Source organism: Setaria viridis, chromosome 9, assembly GCF_005286985.2.
Source record: "Setaria viridis chromosome 9, Setaria_viridis_v4.0, whole genome shotgun sequence".
NCBI lineage: Eukaryota > Viridiplantae > Streptophyta > Magnoliopsida > Poales > Poaceae > Setaria > Setaria viridis.
In genome coordinates this window covers 45920681-45937825 of record NC_048271.2, presented here as the reverse complement: position 1 = coordinate 45937825, position 17145 = coordinate 45920681, and the positions used below count along the sequence as shown (strand labels likewise).

The window sequence follows — 17145 nt, the reverse complement described above, 5'->3', positions numbered from 1 at the left end:
CCAATTAACATGTTCCAATACCCAATTGTACGTATGGAAAAAGGTTACTCTATTTTTCCGAACACAACAAATCGATAGTATCCGAAAGAAAATGAAAAGATGAAAAATTAACGCGCTTGAGCTTGGCAAAGATCCACAGTCCACACGAGTCAAAAGTCACTAATCTCAAAGCAACACCCACGCCGAGGGACGGCGAGACAACGCACTCGCCGTGGACTGTGGTGCCGCCGCGCTGCCCGTCTCCCCTCCTCGCCGTCCACGCCCCCGCTCTCTCCAGTAGACTGCGACGGCGAAGCTTCCAGAAACCCCGGCCTAGGGTTTCTCCGGACCCGCCATCCGTGATGGGGCCTCCCGTCTTCCTCGGCCTCCTCCTCCTCCTGGCGGCCGCCGCGACCGTGTCGTCGGCCCCGCGGCGGGAGGCGTTCCGCCGTGACCCCGGGCACCCGCACTGGCACCACGGGGCCTTCCACGACGTCGAGGAGAGCATCCGCGCAGACGTCCGCCGCATGCTCCACACCCGCGCAGAGGTACTCCCCGTCTCTTCCCCCGCCTCCTCGCTCCCCCACTAAACCTCTCCAAGTGCGATCCGCGATGGCTGTTCAGTTTGATTAGAGCCGAGCTGATTCGGAGCACGGTCTTCCGTTTTTAGACTACCTGCGTGTAGGATCTGCCTTCGGATTTCGTTTTTCTTCCTCGTCGAGATCGGCAGCTACGTGATGAAGTGTGCAGTGCCAATTTGTTCGTGTTTTTTTCTTTTTTCACGCGTGCAAGTATAATTACACCCAAGAGCATCATATGACTTTAAGTGGGCTCACCTTATGAATTGTGGCTGGAATGGGGATGGCAGTTCAAATTGCGTTTCACCTTAAGCCTGATGGTGTAATCAAGCTGTTGTTACAGTTATGCTAATTGCTAGTTCCTTTACAACGACAAATGACACCAAATGTAGTGTAATCTAAACCACAATCATTCAGTGCTGTTCTTCTCCCTTTTTGGTCTGAACATGTAAGTTCTTGCTTTTTGTTTAGGTTTCCAATGCTTATTTAACTCATTGGGAATGTTCTTCAGGTTCCGTTTCAAGTGCCTCTCGAGGTTAATGTTGTTCTTATTGGTTTCAATGGCGATGGAGGGTATAGATACTCTTTGGATGGGCACAAGCTTGAAGAATTCCTAAAAATGGGTTTCCCACTTCACAGGCCCTCTTGCTTCGAGACAGGGGAGCCAATTGATATCGAGCATCATATTATGTACAATGTTATAGCGGTAATGCTTCATTTCAGATAATATTGATTTTCCCCCTACAATTGTGTTATCCTATTGTCATGAAGCGCTATTAAATCACTTCCCTAGGCTGGACAACCAGAGCTGATTTCTCTTGAGAAGTCACTAAAGGAGGCAATGCAACCTGCAGGAACTGCGAGAGATGTAAGCAGGAGTATATTATTTTCCTATGCAGCAATCATTAACTATTGTTCAGATCATAATCGGCATGACAGACTCTAACTATTTTGTCTCTCAGAGCGAATATGGCAGGGAATTGCCTCTGTATGAGGTAGAAGCGACTACAGTGGAGCCGATATTTCAGAGGCTATACTCATTCATTTTTGACATGGAGCCTGGTTATCCTGCAAATGAGATGGATAGGCCTGTTCCTGTTGCAATATTTGTTGTTAATTTTGATAAGGTAAAAGGTCTTGCATCTAACCCTGTTCCTTGCCCCTCTTATTTGTATTGACTGCTTCCTGTTTGTACTTTGTGCTCTGATGCCTGCACGCAAATTCTAAGTTCTAAATTATAGTAAGCATGGTCCTTCATGGCAATATAGGGGTCAGGATGTAATAACTGGTTTCATCTTCCTGTACATTTATACGGAACAGTACATGAGAAATTGAGAACCTTGTTGATACAAAAAAAAAATAGCTCTTCTTGGGTATTTATAAGCAAAAAAAAAACATCCAACCACTGGGAAAATGTGTCCTTAACAAGAGATGAAACTCTCACCTTTTACAGTTTCAAGTCTATGGTAATTTCCTCCACTAAAACTAGTTTGTTCTCCTCAAAGGACATTTAGATGGTCCTCACAGCTTCCTTACCTTCTGTAACATTTGGGGAGCATCCAGAGATGAACCTAAGACATTGATCAGAGATCCACTATCCTTAATTTACTAAGGATAAAACTAGTGCTCCCAATCTTCATCTTCCTGTCTTCTGCTTTTGAGAATCGTAGCTAATATTGTACATATTTTCCTTGGCAGGTTAGAATGGATCCTCGAAACAAAGAAAATAATCTTGATAGTTTAATGTATGGTACAATTGGTGGACTAACAGAACAAGAGCTAAAAAAACAAGAAGCAGAATACATCTACCGCTACCGTTACAATGGTGGTGGAGCAACTCAAGTTTGGCTGAGTTCTGGAAGGTGATAATTGTTCTAATCTGCTGCTATTTTGCTACAACTTACAACTTACAGGGAAGCTCCTTCGCCTTCTCTACCAAGAAGCCACATTTTTCATTCACGACTAGAAGTGAAGTAAATTAACCCTGTTGTGGCCACGTGGTCAGTTAAGTAATGATTTAAATATTAATCTCAGGAAAAGTAAGCATCCCCATTTTGCATTATTGGCTGCTTCAATTTATAACAATGATATGGTTCATTTGTTTGTCACTGCCCTTTTTCTGTTTCATGATGTGTATGTAGATGTGAACCACCACATAATCGTACAGCCACATGATACAACTGTGGATCTTTACATTTTTTTAAATTAAAAAAATGGTTCTCTTTTTTATATAGTATATTTGATGTTTTAGACTTGTGCAGCTTCAAGGATAAGGCACAAGATGATCATATGCCATCAAATTCGTACGCACTGTTACTTCATTAAATTTGTTTGTCTCCTAAACCCCCAACCATTGTGATCAATGAACTATGAGTCTTGTAAAACGTTGCACACATTAAGTGAGGTGGTGATGTTTTTTTTGGGGGGGGTTTGGGGGGGGGGGGATATTAGGAAGGTGTACGTACATCTCTTCTTCAAATCCTATAACATAAAAAAGAACACTTTTTCCTTCCCAAAACATCAAATGGAAAAGAAATGGGGGTATCTGTTATTAACTAACATCTCTAGTAGATGTATGGCTGGTACTCACCATTTTAGTCAGGTTCCAACAAATAAACAATGTGAATCCTTCTCTTCTCTCTATTAACATAGGTATTGTAGGAATATTTTTTTCTTTATATTATCATGGGAAGTTGAAGTGCGGGCTTGTCAAGTGGTGAAATCAACCTGCCCTTGTTCGATCAACCTCCTTGAAAAACGGGCAAGGGTGTGACTGGAAATTCCCTGCCCTGGATCCCATTCCCACCTTGTGTGGGAGCCTTCAGCACTTGGTACACCCCCTTTTTATTGTCATTGGTAGAATGGTAGTTATGGCCTTTAAAAGGAAGGTGATACGCTTAGTCATGCCACTTGGGCGATTGGGTTGCAGCTGTATCTGTGTTCCACCTTGCAGTTATTCTCATAACCCAACTACGTAGGGGAGATAATATTTAGACCATTGTTTTCTGTGATTACTTTATATGGTCATGTATTTTTGCATATTTAACTGCCTGTTTTAAGTGATCTTGTGAGGGCTGATATTTGTAAAATTATCTGAAATTCAGATTTATTTGATGTTATTTGGTCATTAGCGTGTGCTAACTGATTATGACAGATGATGTAACCCATAAACTTGGAAATGTGCAGAGAGGGAGATAGGAAGCAGTGACTCATTGAATTGCATGCCATAGATAATTTCCTGTGTGTGATCTAATAGCTCTGCCATACTGTACCGTTAACCGTTGCCCTTTGGAGTTGTTTTCTTTTGTGATGCATTACAATTGCTCAAGCGGTTGGAATTAAGTTATATGTGCACTAAACCCCCATTGTGCTTGCCTCTGCAGATTTGTTGTAATAGATATTTCAGCGGGCCCTTGTACATATGGGAAAATAGAAACCGAAGAAGGCAGTGTCAGTTATAGATCAATGCCACGACTATCACAAATAATCTTTCCAAGAGGTCTTGCTGCCCCAAGTGCTAGTTCAACACAAGATATTTTCATTGGGCAGCTTGGAGGTTTAATTTCAACTACCATTGAGCATGTGATAGCTCCTGATATAAGGTGTTTTTCGAAAGTAAAAATAGTATGCTTCAAAGTTTCTTCGTTATTTGGTATATGAGTAAAACAATCAAAATATCTTATCTTGATCTGATGAAGCAATCGCAACAAGCAACTGGTTATCTATAGTGTTCACTTTTCAGCGTTCTTATTGAAAATAGGTGATAGTTCCAAGTACCTAGGAATCTGGATATTATACTACCTTGGTACCTGGGTGTGGTCAGTTGTCTTCACTTCCTCATGCATGATTTTGCCTGTTAACGTGCAGGCTAACTAGGTCACTCTTGTCTTTTGTCTTGTGACTTCTAATTGTACTATATTTCACCAGGTTATCACCTATCCTATTGAAGTACATATTGGCATCTCACTTTTTGTTTTGTGCGGTCCAGCAACGTGGCTAACTTTGCAAATAAGGATAACAAATGAACAGTTATAGATGAATCACAACTTATGCCAATTCAAGGCATTTCATGATTACGTTGGCCTTGTGATGCATGATGTCTAGCTTAATCTATGTTTGAGAGTTTAGGCGTTCTATTTTTCTTAGTTATTCTAATGCTACCTGTTTTTTTCTTGAAATCCAGATTTGAAACTGTTGACATGGCAGTGAGGTTGCTTATACCTATTATAGTGCTACAGAACCACAATAGGTACAACATTCTTCAAGAAGGTCATAACTACAGTATTGACGTTCAAGCTATAGAAAGGGAGGTTAGTTTACTTTTCCAACATGATTTTTTATATTTCTAAAGCTACATAAGTGTTTAGTGCCCTTGCCGGTTTGTATGTTCATTCATTTACTAGTTAAGACTTCAGAATGTTTGTTTTCGAACACCGTACATTCATTTAAAAATGAAATTCTGCAAAACATACATTCCTCTTTAGTCTTTATGGATAATTTGGAATTTGGAGGAATTTCCACGCAAAAATAAGCAACAACACCATTCTTTCATACTAGAGGGAATTGTGTACTTCTGTAAAAGTGGGGCAAGGAAAAGACCCTAAGTATTTACTATGTACATGTACGAATTCGAATAACTCATCCTCAACAGTGAAAATAGATGCTAGCAAAACTTCCTAATCTGTGTTAATTCCAGCATAGTTTCCAAACAATCCTTATTGCTTCATGATCCATAATGCCAATAATTTATCTTTATGATCATGAAGGCTGCTTACAAGGAGTAAATTTTTTTTGCAAACGCAACAGATTGTTTTCTTTCTAACTGCCATATGCCCATGATCTTTTAGTAGAGTTTAGACTAGATATCAATTTGTATTACGGCTGTTATCTTGTTAAAAGTAACCAGATTATAGGCCAATCTGTTAAATTAATGTAGCAAAGAATCTGGCCAAAGAATATATATTAAACTATTTTCTCAGAACTTGACCTAGATTATTACATTCCATTATGCATCCTCCAAAGTTTCTTAAAAGTTCACATTTTTCAGGTTAAAAAGATGGTCCACCCTGGGCAGGAAGTAATAATAATTTCTGGTTCGCATGCGCTGCACCAGCACGAAAAATTAGCTGTTGCAGTTTCGAAAGCAACGCGTAGCCATTCTCTTCATGAAACAAAGAGTGATGGTCGGTTTCATGTCCGTACCAAAACATACTTGGATGGAGCAATACTTAAAGAGGTTTGTTGGATTTTGGCTTCATCGAAATGCTCGTGTTTGAATTGCAGTGTACATTTTGCAATCATTGGTAGCTTAACACACCTGCAGGTTCTGTATTTTTTATGTATGTTTAAACGAAATGGACACTTGTGGCAATCTTCATGTATCTCCATTACCGAAACACTTCCTCTAATTTTGATACTTCAAATTTATTAATATCTAAATGAGCATTTAGCATGCAGAGAAGTACTATGCTTGAATTCACCTGACCTATTGGCCATCTGTCATATAGCTATTTAATCATACCTTAAGGATAACAAGCATAATTGTATGATTGATTTTCAACTGTAATGAAAATTGATTGAATCAACAATCAAGTGCAAAATAACAGACATGTTCGGACCAAATGTAAAGGCAATCATCACATGTATGTGTTACTGAGCTTTCTTAAAGTAAAACATGAAACAGTTTCAAGAAGACGGTACAAAGCAGGAGAATCATAAAGATAGGTCTAAATTTCTTGTTTCATCTTAAATTTCAAATTCAGCATTCTAATGATGTGCTCTCAATTGTGCAGGAAATGGAGCGCTCTGCGGATGTGCTGTCTGCTGGTTTATTAGAAGTTGCAAACCCTTCTCTCTCAAGTAGATTCTTCCTGAAGCAGGTGCATAATATGTTGTGTGTGAAATATCCTGCAAGCTAGCATCTGTTTCATGATTCCAATACTTTATATTCTATCCTTCTATTGATATGGGTGGTGTTATGGATTTTCAATTGTATTTTTTTGGTATCGACTACAGCATTGGACTGATGGAGAAGATGATGTAAAAGATTCTATTAAGCACAGGCCCCTGTGGGAATCTTACATGCCCAGAAATAAGAAAGAAAGGAGAGGCCTTGGAAAGAAGAAACATGGAAATATGTACAGAACTTATGGGACCAGAGTGATCCCAGTGTAAGCTTCACTTGCACAGGCTCCCTCCCTCCCTCCCTCCCTTCCTCCCCCCTCCTTAGCAGCGCATGGTCACAAGTGCAGAAAATCAATCTATTATGGCTCACAATTTTAAGTCTGGCAATAATCTAAAATTTGACTTCTTTTTCAATACCATCAGTTTTGTATTGTCATTGGCCGATGTTGATGCTGAACTTCTCATGGAAGAGGAAAGTCTTGTTTGGACAAGTAAGGATGTTGTTATTGTGCTTGAGCATAAGAATGAAAAGATTCCTCTAAGGTATGTTAAAGTTTCTGCCAGACGGATATTCTAAGGATTCTTGAACTTACTGCATGTTTCAGGTTGCTCCTATCTTTACTTCATTCCCTTTGATGTCGCAGCTATGTGTCAGAAACGACTACGCAGTTTGCTCTTCCATCTCTCGCACAGCGCCACATCTTGGCTGGTTTGGCTTCCGCAGTTGGAGGTCTTAGTGCACCATATGAAAGGGCATCACGTATTCATGAAAGACCTATAGTGAACTGGCTGTGGGCTGCAGGCTGCCATCCTTTTGGACCATTTTCAAACTCCTCCCAAATCAGTCAAATTCTTCAGGATGTAGCACTGGTAAAGTTATCAGCAATAATTTTCCATTTCCATGAAACGTGCAATGAGATGAGTATGTTGACGTGGGCCCTCAGTACAACAGCTGTAAGCTGTTCATGCTTCCTTTGGTTTGCACAATGCATAGGAAAGCAAACTGACAAAAAAATTTGAGGCCAAACTAGGTCCCTATTGCTTGTATCCCAGTTTTGCCAGTTTCTAATGTTTTTCCCTGGTTACTGATTAGGAGCAACATAACTTGGATATGTAATGCGTCCATATCATGCTTGCTGCATAATTGTCATTGCATAATTTTCGATCTGTTCATATTTCACTGACATAAATTTGGTTTCTTCTGTGCTTTCACATCCATTCTGTAACCCATGTTTTAATGTGTGTAGAGAACTACAATTTATGCTCAAGTTGATGCTGCTCTTCGCAAAATAAGGGACACATCAGAGGTTCTACATGCAATTTAGCTTACTTTATTGGCCTATTTTCCCCAGATGCACATAAAGTATAACTGCTGTGTGTGGTTTGGTGCAGGTTGTTCAATCTTTTGCATCAGAGCATCTTAAGACACCATTAGGAGAACCTGTGAAAGGTAATAAAAACAAGTCCACCACTGAGTTATGGGTAGAGAAATTCTATAAGAAGGTAACCACTGTGCCGGAGCCTTTCCCCCATGATCTTGTTGAACGGTTAGAAGAGTACCTGGATGTAAGTATTTGTTTCATATATTGCATTAGTGTACTTCATGATGGAAGATGTATACTGTGATTTTACTCTCCCAATCTATGATACCCCTTTGTAGAAACTTGAAGAGCAACTTGTGGACTTGTCTTCCTTACTGTATGACCACCGTCTCGCGGATGCGTATAAAAACAGTACTGACATCCTGCAGAGCACTATATTTACACAACAGTATGTTTATACAAAGATGCTAGATTTCCACCTTGCTAATCTTTTGTGCTGTCTTTCAGAAACTCACTGTTTTTTCTGTTTCATTTGAATGTTTTTTTTCAACAGGTACATTGAACGTGTTCTGATGAATGAGAGAGACAGGATGAAATGCTGTAGCATTGAATATAGTCATCCAAAACAGACATCCCAGGCTTTTGTATATGGAGGGATCCTTCTGGCTGGATTTCTTGTGTATTCACTGGTTATATTCTTCTCTTCGCCAGTTCGCTAATTGGTGTCAAGTTAAAGAAGTTGTGGGTTCTCTTTGGTGACTAGAGATAGTCGATGATCATTAGTTAAACCTACGCCTGATGGTAGGCTAGGTTTGTCTTGGGCTGTCAAGACTGTCAATCTGCATGAGGGAATGGTCTGAATTGCATTGGATACAGAAGAGCCCTGGCACAGTTTTGACTTTTGAGTACTATATTTTTACACAACCAGTTAGCCAGCCCAATGTATGTAACTGACTGACATTTATTCGTGATAATCAATAGTGGATTTCACCTAAGAGCTGGTGCAGGCTATGTAATGGTTTAGCCCTCATTTGCATCTTGTTAGTGCACAAGATAGTGCTGACAGAAAACCAATTTGTTAATAAAACCCCCAGCTACATGAAGACCAGCCAGCAAACGTGCTGTGGCTGCAGATCAGTGGGTGACTGGGTGGTTCGATTTAATGGCAAAATAAGTCCAAAACGCTGGTAAGAACATTCTAACTATGTTCTCACATTTCCGAAATTTAATTTCTGTTGAAAAACATCTGGTATTGTTTCTTTTGAAAATTGTGTCAAACTTATCTAGAAAATCATTTCAATGTAATAAAGCTTCTAAAGCTTTTGGGGAACTTGTGTCCTACTTTTCAATTTTGAAATGTGAAAATCTTCTAAATTTGAACTTTGAGCTTGCAAGCTCGATTTGAACATTAAATTTTGTTTGAAGCGCAGAGATCCAATTTGTGTTGTTTGAACTATGTACCTTTCAAAAGTATGGTCCTTGGTGACCTTTTTTCTTATGTACCTCGGAACATGGGGATGAGATTGCCAGGTATTTGAATAATTGCATGAAGAAAAATTACAGAAATTAGGGGGGGGGGGGGGGGGGGGGGGGGGCGGCGGAAGGAAACAGCCTGTATAGAAAACCAAATGAAGCGTGAAAGCTATCCTCTGTTCCAATGGCAGTGCCCCCTGACGTCCCGGAGCAGGCAGCTGAGTAGGTGCGTTATCAGAAGTTCAGAACATGTGAGTGAGACAGGCAGCGTCGCGAGCGATCATCTGTTCCAATGGCAGTGCTCCCTGACGTCCCGGAACAGGCAGGCGAGGAGGTGCCGGTCGTAGTCCATGGTCGTGTACTGCACGACGTGGTTGAAGTATGCCACGGCGTCGTCGTCGGCCAGCATGCAGTGCATGATCCCGCAGCGGCGGAGCACCTCCAGGTCCCTCCGCGAGTTCACCAGCGACCCGACCAGCGCCACGAGCCCCGTCACCAGGTTGCCCCCGTCCAGCTGCCGCGCCGCGCGGCCGCCCCCCTGCTCGAACGCCACCAGGTTCGCGAGCAGCACCTTGGCGCCCTCGTCGACCACGAACGCCGGCATGTGCAGCACGCCGTACCGGAAGCTCGCGTCGAACACGTCCCGCGGGGCCGCCTTCCGCTTGAACGTCACGCCGGCCTCCTCCATCTTCGCCGCCGGCGGGATCATCGACGTCAGGCGGCCTTTCCTCCCGGCGCCCTCGCCGGAGCGCGGCGACTGGATCGCCGCCGCCGGCTGCTTCCAGATGGCCAGCGACGCGGCGCTGGCGTCCCCGATGGTGTTGCGGCCGCCCTTGTCGCTGTCCGCGGCTGGGTTGCGGACGTTGCACTCGTAGTGCAGGTGCAGCAGGTGATGGATGGTCTTGTCGCTGGGCGGCCGGATGGCGCGGCTCGACGGCAGGTCACCGGCGAAGGCCTTGCAGAAGATGTCCAGGAGCGCGTCGCGCCCGGCGCCGTCGTCCTCGCCGGCGAAGGCGAATCCGTGGAGCTTCTCGATCACGAAGAAGGGTATCTGGTTCTCCAGAAGGAGGGCGTCGTGGTACATGTGGTGCCACGCCCACTTGGCTCCCCCCGGCGCGGCGAGCTGCCCCTCGCCCTTCCTGAGGAAGAACTCGAGCAGGAAGCAGCCGTCCAGCACCAGCAGCTCCGCGAACTCGTCGGCGCCCAGGCCGAACCCCTCCGCGTAGCACCGGCGCGCCTCGGCCTCGACCTCCCGCGCGGCGCGCAGGCAGGCGCCGAGGAGGCCGCCGGCGGCCTTCTTATTATTGCCCCGGGACAGGAAGTCGCGGAGCAGGCGCCACTTGTGCTGCTGCGCGGCGCCGAGGCCGGCACGGCCGTGGTAGTAGGGGCCAACCGACACGACCTTGGGCTCGTACAGGTCGCGGTGCCGCTCGCGCACGGCCACCGGGAGGCGGAGGATGGTGTAGGGGTCGTCGCCCAGGGGCGCCGTCGCGTCCACGCGCCGCTGCATGGCCTCCACCTGCGCGTCGTCGTGGTAGAAGAAGCCGTTCTCCTCGCCCGCGTCGTGGCCCCTCTCGCACTCCATGGCGAGCGAAACAAAGACCCGCGGGAACGCGCACGCCCGGAGACGCGGATTTTGAAGGAAGGATCGTCACTTGATCGGCCACCTGAGTCGATCGGTTGCTTCAACGACGAGGCGTCGCGGACTCGCGCGCCGCGACGGCCTGGAGAGGAGAGTTGACCTGACCCGGCGGCACCGTCTCTCTGGTATGGTGTGTGTACGCCAATATTCCTCTGGGGTGCGTTGCCGAGTACGTACGCAGATTGGCTGACGCTAATGTACGCGAGAAAGTTGCAGCTGTCTGCGTTTGGTCTACGGAGTTAGTTGCCGTGTTTTTTCATTGATGTGGTACCAGTAAAGCACCCCAGAGGTCTACGGAATTGGAAGAAAAATCTTATCTGACCTGGTATAAACTCGAAATTTCTACCTGCTGCTGATCATAAAAGTTAATGTATATGATTCGAAATATATATAAGTGTTTTTTTTTCTATTCGCATCAGTAGATTGTTACTTGGAGTGGCTTACAGCGCAGTTCCAGTTCGTATTTGACAGAGATATTCTCATATTCATCAATCCCCATCACAATACTTGCGAGCTCAGCGAGACACGTCATGGAAAATAGAAAATACTAGTAATACCAGTTGGAGCTGCAAGCATGGACGCGGTCTAGACGAGCACACGGCAGATGGCAACTGCTTAGCCAAGCAAGAAAGAAAACGTAGAAAAGCTCGGTCCGCCCCGGCACGTCGTAAGCATTACGGCATTTTCCAAGCCCTGCGGCGGAGTTTCCACTGCTTGCGACGGCTGGCACGTACGCGTGGTCGGACTGGGTCGCACGTCGAGCGTGAAGACTGCACGCGAGGCGTGTCATTTTGTAGACGATCATGCTCTGCACTTCTTTGGAGCTGGAGATGTACAAGCACAGCTACTCTCGTGTTTGCAGTTTGCACACAGCTTTTCATCGTATTGATTTTTTTTTCTGGATGGAATGCGTGCTTTCATTCATGGACACACCTTGTCAATGGAAAATGCCAACTGTTTTGGACCTAGGAGGAAAAGGAGCCAGTTTTGGGTCGAAATCCTGTCGCCCAACGAAGGAAGATTCAGTCCGCGTCGGAGGCCAGTTATCTTCCCCAATCTCTCCGGCCTCCGGTGGCCTATGCAATCTAGCGAGTAGGAACAATAAACTGTCCATGGGTCGAATGGCCTCGGTAACACATGGAAAAGGCGGCAGTTCGCTACATCAGCCGATGCAGCATAGGGGTACAAAATTTGACAAAAAGATGATTTTAGTATACGAACGAGATGTTAAATTTTGTTTAGGGACGCAGTACATACAATTGACGTCATGAAGATGGCAGCGCATGCTCCGTCACCCATTTGCTCTGTTTTTTCTAGGTGGTCTTGGTTAGTATTTTCTTTTTGAGAGAGAAAGCTCTTGGTCGTCATTGGGCTTACAGAAACATATTTAACTTTCAGCCCATTTAACTCCAATCTTTGGATGGTGATTTATCTTGAATTTTAAACCACCAGTTCACTTTTAGGAAACAAACGTAAATAAAAAAAATCTCCATTTACCATCGAGACAGTGCAGAAATGGTTCAAACGGAAAATTACGCAATTCTTGTTTAGAAGTGGATTTAATTCCAATAAATCCAATAAAAGTCAGGTCTTAATTTTTCCCAATTCTTTTTTGGGAGTGGATTTAGTTCCAGTGAAATTCAATCTAAGATTAAGGTCAGGTTTGGGTTCCAACATATTTTTTTTTCAAAGTTCTACTTGGGTCCTACTTGGGCCCATGCCATGGGCCATATTTAGTTCACTCCAAAATCCCAACTTCTATGCAAAGCAGATTCCTCGTCACATCAAGCTTGCGGAGAAATCCCAACTTCTATGTAAACAAAATTAAAAACTAATTACACAAAACAGTTTTATTGTACTTTACGAGACGAATCTTTTGAGCCTAATTAGTCATTTTTATTGTACTTTACGAGACGAATCTTTTGAACCTCGTAAATCTTTTGAGCCTAATTAGTCATTATTTGTACGCTACAGTATTAGCAACACTAATTTTGGCACCCCAAGTTGGGCAACCTTGAATCCTGAGATTTAACAAACGTTGGGTGATGTCCTACTTGTTCAGGTCAGGTTTATCCCACAACAAATTAGCTTCCATCGCTTCGTGCACTGACGAGTATTTTGCTGACTGAGCTGAAATGTAGGCATCAATGACGCAGCCTGCGACGATGGCATCAGGCTGCCCGGATGATGAACCACCCGCCACTTCTTCCTCACTTCATTTAAAACGATCAAAGGAGAAAGGATCACAAGAAATCAAAAACGGAGAAAGACATGGCAGGAAATTGCTGTTCGAGATGGTCTACAAGAATGGCTACAATACGCCCATCATCCTCCACTACCCACCTCGTTTTGAGAGAACTGATAATAATTTGATGAAATATGGGAAGGTCGGTAAGCGGATAACCCATAGAAGAAGGGCAAGCCGACCAGTTTTTCTTCCTCGTTAATTTGGCTACAGCCGAATCGGCAAAATCAAGACGAGGGTAAAGAAGTTGAGCCCTAATCTTGGTACAATGCAGCCTTTTTTGCGGATTTATATAGAAAAAATAATTTATATTATTAGAACTGATAGGCATGTCAGACGATGCTTTCTAGGCAAGTGCATCTCCGTCAAAACGCAGCGAATTTCACTGCTCGGAGCCCAGTGCATTTCATCATCCATACAATCAGAACATGGAGAACAACTACACCCCAGAACTGTAAAGCAATCAAAGGAGTTAGAAAGAGAGATCGAATCTGTGGCCCTCAGGGATCATGCTTGCGATTTTCATCCAGGAAGAAAGATCTCAGGTCTCAAAGATTGTGCCATCACGGGACTCACAGAAGAACTGGATCGAGCACAAGAATCAAAACAGCAGAAGAATCGAAAAGAAAACCCGGAGAAGAAACCTTTTTTGCGGGCGTATCTTGGAGAATGTTATTCGCTGCGCCTCACGATGGGAAGTAGGCGAAGCGACTCAAGATCTCCGGCAGTCTAGCCCCTCTGGAAAACTCGAGCCCCGAAGAAAAAGATCTGAGGGATCGAGTCATCAAGGGGCTCGAGTCTCTCAAGAATTTTCATGGAATCAAGCAACAAGTTTGCGTACGAAAGAAACAAGGAAAAAAATGTTCCAATTTCTTCTTACCAATGGCGGCGCCGCGGTGGGGAGTTCGTCGTCTCGCATCGCTGCATTTATAGGGCTTGAGGTTACAGTGGCTAGGGTTTTCGCCGTTTTCGGGGTCTTATCTTTACGGGCCGTGTGGCACGATCTCGCATCAATTAGGCCCATATTATCACTGGGCTCCTTTTCTTCAGGGACCAATTTTGATTTTTCACCCTTTTCTTCAGGCCCAGCCAGATTAGCACCGGGATTCCTCGACGAACGGTCAAACTCTCCACGGCCCCCAGGCCCCAACCAACCCCCACCCCCCCGGGGCGTCGAAAATCTAACAAAATCATACTTTAAAATTAGAGTAGCGTATAAACTTCGTCACATCTGTAGTTCACATGGATATAAAACTTTTTATACTTATTAGAGGTATATTTTTTATAATTTTCTTACCATTTCTAATCGTTTCCCATTTCACTATATGCACCCAGGAGCGAGGTTAGGGCATGAGCAATGTATAAAGCCAACTAATCTTTATACGTGGGCCATGTGTAAGTGGTCTTTTACTCCTATTTCTTTGCCACAATGGTGAGCCATGTATGCATTTAAGTATGGGTCCCACTTGCAAATAAAAATCAACTATCCCACCCAACCAGCTATGAAGAGAGAGAGTGAGAAAATATTATCCTATTCTATATAGGTGATCTTTAGCCATATGAGTACCATAAGACTCTAACTCCTTAAGAAGTACCTACACTATGATGAGCCATGTCATATAGCTCTATATGGATCACTTTTATTTCCCATTGTGGCTGCCCTTAGTGCAGTCAAGATCGGCCTTGCCCTCCCCTACATTTGAAGGTTTCTCTAAGGGGCCGTTTGGTTACTTTTGCTTATTTTTAAGTACTCGTCACATCCAATATTTAGATACTAATTAGAAGTATTAAACGTGACTATTTACAAAACCCATTATATAAAGGGAGGCTAAACGGCGAGACGAATCTATTAAGCCTAATTAGTCCATGATTTGACAATGTGTTGCTACAGTAAACATTTGCTAATGATGGATTAATTAGGCTTAATATATTCGTATCGCTGTTTAGCCTCCATCTATGTAATAGGTTTTGTAAATAGTCTACGTTTAATACTCCTAATTAGTATCTAAGCATTCGATGTGACATGTGCTAAAAATAAGCAAAGGGAACCAAACGTCCGTAAATATACCCTACTAATTCTACTGATTAGACAATACTGCACATTTCAGAATGAAGTTATCAGGTTTCTTAAACGATGACCATATAAATTTGGTGAAATGAAGTTATCAGGTTGCTAAATTCATCTCGAAAATATAGGTCGTACCGTTTGGTATTAGGGGTGTTTGGGAGAGGGGTTGCTAAATTTTAGCACCCCCATTTTAGTCACTTTTAGCCACTAGTGCTCCCAAACACCTAGGCTAAAATGGAGGGGCTAAATTTTAGCCCCCCATAATCCATTAGCCCCTCAAGGGGTGCTAAAATGGACTAGAAGTGCTAAAAGTGGTCCCCTCGTCCATTTTTCCACCCAGTACCCCTTCTCTCTCCTCCCACTCCCGTACCCTTCTTTCTCCTCCTACTCCCGCATGCGCACCGCACCCCTCCCCTCTCTCTCCTCCCCGCACGCGCCGCCCGGCCCCGCCTCGCCTCGCCGGCCCCGCCACCGCCGCCTTCCCTCCGCCGCCGCCGGCCTCCTCTCCGCTGGATTCGGCCAGCCGCCTCCGCCCGCCTTCTCCGGCCCACCCTGTCGCCCTCCGTCCGGTCACGCCGCTGCTGTTTGGCCTGGCGCCAACTTTCCTCGTGGGCAAGCTCGGCCCGGCCAGCCGCCTCCGCCCGCCTCCTCCGCCACGCCCGCCGGTCCCGTCGCCTCCGACCAACCCCGCTGCCACCGCCTCGCCCGGCGTGCCCCCGACCCGCCTCGCCTCGCCTCCGCCCGACCCCGCCACCGCCGCCGCGGCCGGATCCGAGCCCGACCGGCCCCGCCACTACCGCCGCCGCCGGATCCTAGCCCGACCGGCCACAGTTCCTTCGCTGTCGAGCTCTCGCGGCGGTGCGGCGTAGGCGAGCAGCGGATGAGGGCGAGCAATCGCGCGGCAGTGGCAGGCAGGCATCTCCCTCCACATCTGCTTGATTTCAGCAGCGGTGCAGCACCGTTCCCCAATGTCCCGACACCACCTCGCTGCCGCCTTCGCTGCAGCGCTCTTCCTCCTCTGCGCCGTCGACCCCGACGACGAGCGGTGCCTGTCCCACCTCCACCAGTCCCTCTCCGACCTCGTCGACGGCCTCCGCAACTGGACTAAGGCGTCCTTCTCGGCGCCGTGCGACAGCTTCTTCTCGCACCTCCAGGGCGTCACCTACAACAACGGCTGCGTCTACAAGCAAGCACTCCCGGGGCTCTCCCTCGGCGGGATGGCGTCACCTACAACAACGGCCGCGTCTACAAGCAAGCACTCCCGGGGCTCTCCCTCGGCGGCACCATCCCGCCGGAGCTCTCCAACTGCACCCTCCTACCCCAGTTCCTTTGCTGGGATCTGAGAGAAAAACGGTGGGAGGGGCAGCACAGCAGGGGCAAAAGGGACATTTTACAGAAGAGGTGCTAAACTTTATCCCTCTTTCCAAACATCCAAGGTGCTAAATTTTAACCCTTTCATTTGAGGGGGCTAAATTTTAGCCAAAGCTCCTCCCAAACAAGGCCTCGGTAGTGCCCTCTCAAGTCACTGGTCACTGTAACTCGTCGCCGTCCGTTTGTTGCTCTCGCGAACGTCCGGTCACGCTCTCTGCCAAACCATGTGAACATGTCCTCCACCGCCGTCCTACGGTGAGCCAGGCCGTGACAGTACAGACCGTGCCAAAGTAGATTTGGACCGGTCTACTCTGACGGTCGTCGCGTAGCGAACGCCGGACGGCATGTGAGCGTGGCGACCGTCTCCTAGCAAATGGCGGGCGTGGATCACTCGTCGTCTGCCAAGTGACCACGCTGCCACGTCGCGTCCTTCTCGTCCAGGCATAGCAAAGCATATGCGCGCCGGGCACCCGCCCTTCGTGGGGGACATGTGCTTATTCTCTCACAGTAACTCTGACGTTGATGGAATCCCCGGCGTGAAATGGAAGCTTTTTTTTTTCTCT

General features: G+C 45.7%; 2 protein-coding genes and 3 non-coding genes across 5 annotated transcripts; 1 reads left to right on the top strand and 4 right to left on the bottom strand.

Annotated features, from left to right (window-relative positions):
* The first annotated feature begins 179 nt into the window (after nt 1-179).
* LOC117836534 (uncharacterized) lies at nt 180-8778 on the top strand. Its single transcript, XM_034715985.2, has 16 exons — nt 180-527; nt 1069-1263; nt 1351-1425; nt 1520-1684; nt 2256-2419; nt 3941-4159; nt 4741-4867; nt 5605-5793; nt 6350-6436; nt 6573-6727; nt 6885-7004; nt 7106-7331; nt 7709-7768; nt 7854-8027; nt 8122-8231; nt 8337-8778. Exons 1-16 carry the CDS (start codon nt 342-344, stop codon nt 8500-8502), a joined length of 2418 nt encoding a protein of 805 aa, XP_034571876.1. The 5' UTR covers nt 180-341; the 3' UTR covers nt 8503-8778.
* Nucleotides 8779-9398: 620 nt separating this feature from the next.
* LOC117836100 (UPF0481 protein At3g47200) lies at nt 9399-11287 on the bottom strand. Its single transcript, XM_034715472.2, has one exon. The coding sequence runs from the start codon at nt 10839-10841 to the stop codon at nt 9537-9539; it is 1305 nt and encodes a 434-aa protein (XP_034571363.1). The 5' UTR covers nt 10842-11287; the 3' UTR covers nt 9399-9536.
* A 1986-nt stretch (nt 11288-13273) lies between these two features.
* LOC117841178 (small nucleolar RNA snoR109) lies at nt 13274-13359 on the bottom strand. The gene has a single exon (XR_004637205.1). It is a non-coding gene; the product is annotated as a small nucleolar RNA snoR109 (small nucleolar RNA).
* Nucleotides 13360-13472: 113 nt separating this feature from the next.
* Nucleotides 13473-13560, bottom strand: LOC117841193 (small nucleolar RNA snoR118). Its single transcript, XR_004637218.1, has one exon. It is a non-coding gene; the product is annotated as a small nucleolar RNA snoR118 (small nucleolar RNA).
* Nucleotides 13561-13639: 79 nt separating this feature from the next.
* LOC117841241 (small nucleolar RNA R66) lies at nt 13640-13714 on the bottom strand. The gene has a single exon (XR_004637262.1). It is a non-coding gene; the product is annotated as a small nucleolar RNA R66 (small nucleolar RNA).
* Between the last annotated feature and the right edge of the window lie 3431 nt (nt 13715-17145).